The 8,691-nt window shown below is 37.4% G+C and overlaps 2 protein-coding genes across 2 annotated transcripts; both read left to right on the top strand.

The window, feature by feature from the left end:
• The first annotated feature begins 2,401 nt into the window (after positions 1-2,401).
• Positions 2,402-4,522, top strand: LOC105391252. The gene is made up of 3 exons (XM_011562714.3): positions 2,402-2,722; positions 3,054-4,026; positions 4,242-4,522. The coding sequence occupies exons 1-3, from the start codon at positions 2,604-2,606 to the stop codon at positions 4,464-4,466; spliced, it is 1,317 nt and encodes a 438-aa protein (XP_011561016.3). The 5' UTR covers positions 2,402-2,603; the 3' UTR covers positions 4,467-4,522.
• A 1,582-nt stretch (positions 4,523-6,104) lies between these two features.
• On the top strand, positions 6,105-7,818 carry LOC105391251 (ras-related protein Rap-2c). Its single transcript, XM_011562713.3, has one exon. The coding sequence runs from the start codon at positions 6,515-6,517 to the stop codon at positions 7,058-7,060; it is 546 nt and encodes a 181-aa protein (XP_011561015.2). The 5' UTR covers positions 6,105-6,514; the 3' UTR covers positions 7,061-7,818.
• The last annotated feature ends 873 nt before the right edge of the window (positions 7,819-8,691 follow it).

Here is an 8,691-nt window from a genome sequence, read left to right as displayed (position 1 = left end):
TACTTGTTATCGTTAATTAACGAAGTTAATATGACTTCCTCTTATTAAATTATCATTGAACGCTGACAATAATCATTATAACATTGTTTACAAAATGATATTTTGTGTTGAAGTTGAAGTGTGTTAAGTAGTTAGCTCTGCTCATACCATTATAATAATTATTATCAAGCCTATAAGTATTGTATACCACCTAGTTTTAAGTCTTTTTTGAAAAGATGGCTCAGGAGTTTCTTGCCTCCATTCTTCTCCTTAGACAGAAAGAGCCCCCCTTATCCGAACGTAGAGTAGTTTGTAAAAATTTACGTTCATCAGAAAATTTATATTTTTACGATGAATAAAAATATTTGACTTTGACTTTGTGTGTAAATGTTTACTAGATAGAAGCTAAGTTTTAAGATCATGGAAATGTGCATTTTTACCAAGATATAGACATTACTTTGCAGTTGTTGTTCCCATAAAACTCGCTGAGCGACTGATTTATATGTGTCGAAGTTCTCATAAAATGAGTACCTAAGCACCCAAAGTTATTTCACGTCATAAAATGAGTACCTAAGTACCCAAAGTTATTTCACGTTTAGACCTCTCTGATACCTTAAGTTCTGGGATAGCTTATGCACATGAAGCTTTAGAATTTGAATCATAATCGCAATTTTATTTAGTGCTATAATGGAACGACTTTTCTCCTCAGGAATGATTTTAACTTTAGTTTAAGTTTGTGATGAATTTTCAGCTAAACATTATCTAACGTTTATTATTTTTGTTTTCAGTAATAGGTAGAAGCTTTATATTGTTTACTGAATAGACCTCATCACTTTATACAATATTTCATAGCAGCTTAATAATTTTAATCATAAACTTGTATCTAGAACTTCCTTTGATTCGATGGTCACTATACCGGTTATGATGTATGACAACTTTATACTAGTCCATAGGCTATATTGGTAATTTTATTTATTTATTTTTTAATAAGAAATAAAAAAGAATTAATCACACCAGATAAAAACATTACAATTACATGATAGTAATTATAGACTGTTCTCAGATTAATTGGAGATCACTATCAGAATTACTGATAAACAAGTTTTTGAAATTGATTAAGTAACATTAATAATGTTTTGGAAAACAAAATAACTAAGTTCAAAATAACTAAATAAAAACTTTTTATAACGGTCAAAGTTATTAACGTTTTGAATAAGTTATTAACGAATGACTTTGGAACTCAACAACTCCACTCACTATTTTGATGTTATTTTTAGCTAATTAAATAAATGAATTTTGCCACGCTTATCTCTTATCTCAATGAAAAACGTATGAAACACTAAAATTTGTGAACACACTGAAACTCTGAATGATACCTAATATTGCCACTAGAAAAACTTTAGTTTGGTTTTAACTTCAAGAAATCAAACTCTCACAGAGAGTGTTCGTTTACAACCAAATTATAATCTACTTGACATCATTGGAACTATCTGCGAGTCCCGTACGGACTTAGGTTAACTTTCCTTTGATTTTGTGTGTCTACACTGCCGTTGCTTGGCTAAACAATCTGCTTGCTTCAGCTCAAGCTCCTTACAAAACAATAGATGCAGTCTGAAATTGAACTTTACTTGATTCGATGGCACTTTAACGTGAGATGATCGTATGGGTCATGCAACACTGTATACAACAGAACTTCCGCGACAACAACACTGTTTACATAGCTCGTGATGAGATAACCGGCACGAGCATTGTGACCGTAGGTAGATATGAACAAATGAATAAGTACGCGTGAATTTGTCTTGTTACACGAGACCGAATATTTTACGTGGGTAAAGAGGTTTCCACCAGAACGAAATCCCGTAGATTTATGGCGCGTTTGCTCTCGAAAAACGTAAACACTTTTTGAGGTTATGTTGACTTGTTGAGTCGTCTGACATTTCGAATTTTTAGATTTCTACCATGGCTGATTGTTTCTTGATGGAAATTAAACATTTGTGGGCTGTAAGCGAATCCCACTTCTGATTTTAGAAACCAGAAGCGGCAGGAGAAAGAAAAACACAATCGTCAGAATAAGCACTTAAGTTTCTATTACAATTTAATTCTTTAGAATCTAAGTTATAAACCAAATGTACTGTGGAATCAAAATTATACAAAGAAATAATAAAGAAAACAATCAACCATGATACAATGCACAATAATCAAAGGAAAGAACCACTAAGCTGTTAATTTAATCCGTGAAGATTATTTATCCAAGTTGCACAAGTAGTGTTGTTGACAAAGTTCAATGGCGGCAAGCAGGAAAATATGACCATAGACAATTTATATTGAAATAGAGGATTCACAGACTAATTGCCGCTCGGAATAATAACTTCACAGACTATATTTTGTACGAGGTTGCTAACAGTAACGTCACGTTGTCACTTACTCACTTAGTGAATAAAAACAAAGAGATTTTCAAAAAAGACGGTTACGTTAATGTGTGTTGTGTTTACTCTTAATTTATCATATTGCTATTTAATTTGTTCTGCCTTTGTTAATGTAAATTTATATAAAAGATCAAGTTAGTATTTACTCCATAAATTCCATAATCGAGATTGACAATCTTTCCTACAGCAAAAACGAAGATGTCTACTACTCCTATAGATAATTTTAGCGACGAAGAAATCTTCTTCGGGAAGCTGTCCCTAAAGGAAGTCAAGAAACATCTATTCAACGATAAACCAACGCATCGCCAAACAATCGGGTACGTGTGTATTTTCTGAAAATACTTTATTGGTTTGTGACTGCGGTGCTGGGACTTGAACATAATTGACTTGATAATCATAAAAAGGTTACGGTACGATCTCAACGTCGTGTAATATTTTTCAATTGTTCCACTAAGTGTTTCTGGCCTTTCCCCTTGCCTATATTTTGATAAAATGGTTTTATATTTGCAGAACTTGTAGTTAATTTCAACTCTATCCTGAGCCGTAACAGCTTATGTATATGTTACTAAACTCACAAGAAAAATATCAAATCTACTTAGGTACATTTTTTTTTTGATGAAACTAATTTCTTTTAATTTTCGGTTTCAGATATACCATAGCAGACTGTGAAGAAGATGATAATGACAAAAGTTTAACTATCATTGAAACAAATTCAGAACCAGATATAGTTACTGTTAAAGATTCCTTTATGGACATGAAAAGTGAAGAATCCAATGGTGTGAGTGATACCAAATATATTGCCTTAAAGCCAACTGATATGGATGTTAAAGCAGATGATAGCTTCTTGACAATGGAACAGATGGTCTCTGAACTCAGTTTACCAAGTGAAGCCCATCATGAAGAACTTGACAATACCCTGGATATAGTTAATTACATTTTGAACCATGGAAAAGGAAATGACAATGAAAATATCACTAGTGAGACAAAAAACATAGAAACCCATTTAATTAAGTCCAAGCCCTCAAGTGCCATAAAACATGATACAAAGGAATGTGTCCAAAAAGTACCTAGAACTTCAGAAACATCACCTTATATCACACCTGCAAAAAAAATAAGTGAAAATATTGCAGGTGACACAAAAAATATAGAAAGCCATTTACTTAAGCCTGAGGCCAGCAGTGCCATAAAACATAATACCAAGGAATGTGTCCAAACAGTACCTGGATCTCCAGAAACACCATCATATATCACACCTGTAAAAATAATGGAGAAGATCAAACCAGAAAATGATTCTTTTTCCACACCAGCTGAGTCAAAAATAAAGACACCAATTTTTAAAACACCTGCAAATATACCTTCTCATAAGAAACCGGCAGCATCCTCTACAAAGAAGACTCCATTAAAGTCTAATGCATATCAACACATTAAAAGTCCTATAGCATCATACATTAACAAAACCCCTCAAGTTCCATTAGTTAAGGATGTGCGCCCAATGAAGCCACTACCTGGCCCATCATCTATTCCAAAGATTATGAAAACTGCTTCTAAGGGTAACTCCATCAACAAGGAAAATATTAATCTTCCATCTATTGCTTATCGGAGTGCCAAGGAGACGAAACTGGTTAGTTGGCATACTTCAGATTTAAGTTTGATTATTTTCTAGTTTTAATACTTTTTAGTCTAGCTAGGCTGTGCGTGTGCCAAACTGGGTACATTGGTTACTCAGACAGACACACCAGTAGTATGATGAACACACGATTGCTTCAAGGCTTGACTTACATTAGTTACCATTATAATTACATTTCACTTAAGTAATCATTGTGTTTAATTTTTCAGATTGACATACCAAGTGAGGGAAAGCTGCCACAAAGTCAATGGGCTAAAAAAATAGTGTCTTCATTACCAAGGCCCCTTGTTATAAAACATAACCATAGAGAACATAACTTTGCCAAGAAAGTGTTACTTCCCCAACAGGAAGATAGCTTTGCTGATCTGTCCCTGCACCAAGCAGATGTGTCAGTTTGCATTCAAAAATCAGCATTTTTCAAATCTAAACATTGACTTGTCTCTTGTTTATACCTGTTTGTCTATTAAAATAGTTATTTAAATAAATAACATGTATGTATTCTTATATCTTCTCCAGTGGCATGTAACAGTTACAGGGCACAGGCCTCCTGCCATTTCTACCGAGGCCCGGGTCTCCTATTTAGGCCGTAGGTCGCGTCCAGCGTCACGCCGTAGGCCGCGTCACGATGCTCACTATAGAAATGTACTGATGCGGTCTCCCTCACACGCCGACGTTGGCGCGTAGACGTAGTGAGCATCGTGACGCGGCCTACGGCGTGACGCTGGACGCGATCTACGGCGCGTAATAGGAGACCCAGGCCTAAGCTATTCAAGCCGACGACGCCGACGCCAGCGGGCGGAGCGGACGGTGCGGCGGCGGCACGCACGAGTATTTTACTCTATCCGCCATATAGAATACTCTATTCACATGTCCCGGTTGCCGGGTAATCACCACCGAGTACCCATACCCAGAGGGCATGTAAATTATTATCCGGCAGGCGGTCACACTTGACACCGGGTACCGGCGACGTCTACCTGGAAATCGATACATGTGAAAAAACCCTAACGAATAACAGTCTCCTCTCATTCAAGAGGCCAAGTCCAAGTGTTCGAAATGTTCAAATCCTGGCATGAATTATTTTCAATTTAAGTCTTTGAGTTTGAACTTTGAAGTAGCCGCCATTTTCTGAGCGAATCATGTTTTTTTATTGGGGTTCACAGACTAATAGATAGTTGTAAGTCTATGGTCTGTGGTGTGATTACAGTTGTGCCACAGAGTAACGACGGATTATTTTGAGCATTAGCAGCCTTTGGTATTGCCATCTGTAAAAAGTAACTTTTTCGATTGCCAGTATTCAAAATATTTACAAGCATTTACTCATACTGGAACACAATTAAAGATTTTTCTGACTTACTCATAGATGGCGCTAGTAATACCGTCGCGTCATCGGCATCGTAATGAGCGTTTCAACCATGATGATTCATCAAATAAAATATCTGATTCTGAAATAATCAAAAACTTACTTATCTTATTCCAATATAATGAATGAATCAGGGTTTATTAAAAAAAAAGTTTACATTATTGGAGAAACAGATGGCGTTGTTTGAGAAATTGAGATGTACTAAACTGTCAAACCCTCAGAACACAGATTTTGTGTCAGCTCACATCTTATTTCCACAGCGATCTCTACAGCAACGATGCTTAAAAAATAAACATTCTGAACATGTAAATTAGACTAAATAGAAGTACTTTCTGAGTTTAATACTTCAACCTTTTTGCTCTCTGTGTGCAATATTTGACAGTTCTGTACATTATGTTGTCACGACATCTATCGGCTTGTACATTAACTCAACTAACAAACGGCTTATTGATGCGGGACAGATAAATGACCTATTAGCTATATTATTATACGCTTCTACTATGCTACAATTTTTAATTCCACCCGGAGATGATAATTATGAATTCGGGAACATAGCAGTAATACTTATTCTGAGGTAATAAATAGTGATACGAACAGCTTTTTTTTTTAACAGCTGTCAAATTATATCGTAGCTTTGTTGAAACCTAGAACACATTTGCTATTTCGTTCAGCAGTTCATTCAGCAATCTCGTTCAACAGTTCACACTTGCTCATTCACATTCATTTCTGCAGCCAATCAAATTTGTGCCAACCTCAACCTGCGCCTGTGCGGCGATAAATCCAAGAGGGCGCAAAGCAAGTGGAGTGAACGAGTTAGTTCAGTAAAGTTCAGTTGATTCTATGATTTCTTCCGCGTTTGTTTAGTCGTGAAATAATACAAGTGTGCTGTGCCAGGAACCGCGATGCAACCGGAGTTGTTTAGCCACTCACCGAACTAAAATGGCGTCTGTGTTTATCAATTAGTCTAAGCGCTATGTGCTATCGTTCCTCAGTGGTATTGTCCAAGTGACTCATTTAAAGTTATAGCAATGACACTTTTATAGCGCACACAGTGAGAATTTGATTCGAAGGTTGTGCAGGCGGAGTTCCATGCGCTGGCAGTGAGTCGTAAAGAACGTAATAATGCGCGAGTTTAAAGTGGTCGTGCTGGGCTCGGGCGGGGTCGGCAAGAGTGCCCTCACAGTGCAGTTCGTGTCCGGATGTTTCATGGAGAAATATGACCCCACCATAGAGGACTTCTACAGGAAAGAAATCGAAGTGGACACCTCTCCATGCGTGCTAGAGATCCTGGACACGGCCGGCACGGAGCAGTTCGCGTCGATGCGGGACCTGTACATCAAGAACGGGCAGGGCTTCGTGGTGGTGTATTCGCTGACCAACCACCAGACGTTCCAGGACATCAAGCCCATGAAGGAGCTGATCACGCGCGTGAAGGGCTCGGAGCGCGTGCCCATCCTGCTGGTGGGCAACAAGTCGGACCTGGAGCACCAGCGCGAGGTGGCGGCCAGCGAGGGCGAGGCGCTGGCGCAGCTGTGGGGCTGCCCCTTCGTCGAGGCCTCTGCCAAGAGCCGCACCAATGTCAATGAAATGTTCGCCGAGATTGTGCGTCAAATGAACTTTAGTCCTGATGACGTTAAGACACCTTATTGTTGTTGTACAGTGCTTTAATATTTAGTGTATAATGTGGCATTTATTTCTCGTAAGACTGCAAGGCGAGGCGGGTAAGTGCTCCAGCCCGTCGCGACGTCGCGCCCGCCGCCCCGGCCGCCCGGAGGCGCTGCCCCGGCCGCCGGCCCCGCTGCCCGGCCGCCCGGGGAGGGCCAGCGCTGGGGCCGCGAAGCACGTCATATCAACTTGTTAATATCTTTGATACATACCATTGTCCAATTGAGGTGCTTTATCTTATATTTTCATACTTTAGTACTGGTAGATACTCCCGCAATAATATTATGTAAAATGAACAAAGATCCTTACAAAAACAATGGCATATACATACCTCATTTTTGAAAGCTAGAGATAATCAAAAGCAGGGATGCATGGCGAGATAGTGTCAGAATTTTAAACAAAAACCTAATGTAAAATATTAAACTTAATGTTAGTCAACTTTGTATATAATGTCATAAACTCATAAGTGAAATATTGGCTGGATAGAAGGAAATAGGATGGATTAGGAAGTTATTTTAGAGGCCCGCAGGAGATGCAATTAGCTATGATTGAGTGGTGAGGCTTCGGACGGAACATGTTAACCCCTAAGTCAAGTCACAGATTGTGTTTTATTGTGTAAATTATGTTTATAAGAGAAATCAGTAATCAAAGAAATACAGTAAGATTGTCAGTTGCGTGATTGTGTTTTAAAAGTCTACCAGGATTTGTGATAATACATATAACAAAGTATCTATAATAAAAGTTTTAAGTGGGAGATTAAAGACAGAAGTTTCATTCAAAAGCATCATTTTGTGGACAAGCTACCTAGTAATGCCCAATACATTGCAGTATGGAATTATTCTTGCTTTCTTACACTGATAAGAGTGATATAAATAATATGCATTAGTTTACACAATCAGCTGTTTAAAATCTTGACATCAACACCAACCTGCCTATGCTCTTAAAAAAGCAAACTTACACTTCAGTTCTCCTCATTCTTGCGTGTGTATAAATTGAATATTCACCAATTTGATATGAATGGATTAGATCATGATCATATTATTAGGTAGGTAGATCAAATTTTATATATTGTGGGGGAAAACTGATACTATTGATGTAATATTGGGCATCACTAGGTAAAACTTAGCTTATACCTGCAATGTTGTGATTTTAACTCTGAAGCCACCTCAATGGACTGGTCAAAATAATATGTTAAAAGGACTGACATTTTAAAAATGTTATTGCTAACAAATTATACATACTTGATCATTGTTTTGATTGTTTGTTGACAGTATGTAATGGCTCCAAAGTTAAAGGCATAGAAAAGCTCAACTTAAAAACCTATACTTATAATATCTGGATCATGATTCACTAAAGTTTACAGAGATTAATTCATAATTATTGTGCGGGATGCACCTTTTGTATCTACACATTCAAAATTAATGACAACAGCTATTATGAATCTATACAGATGTTATTTAACAGTATTGTGAGGAAGGAGATAGGACCAATATAAGAGTGATAATAATGATAAAGTTACTGATGGTGACAGGATTGGTGGTTCTATTCAGCAATGGGTGTGTCAAATATCAGGTTATTCACACAATGGATGTATTCACAGCACAATCAGGGTAAGTACATAATAATTAATTTAT

Source organism: Plutella xylostella, chromosome 5 (assembly GCF_932276165.1).
Source record: "Plutella xylostella chromosome 5, ilPluXylo3.1, whole genome shotgun sequence".
In the NCBI taxonomy this organism is placed as follows: Eukaryota; Metazoa; Arthropoda; class Insecta; order Lepidoptera; family Plutellidae; genus Plutella; species Plutella xylostella.
The sequence above is the reverse complement of the archived record's forward strand: the minus strand, read 5'-3'. Positions and strand labels throughout refer to the sequence as shown.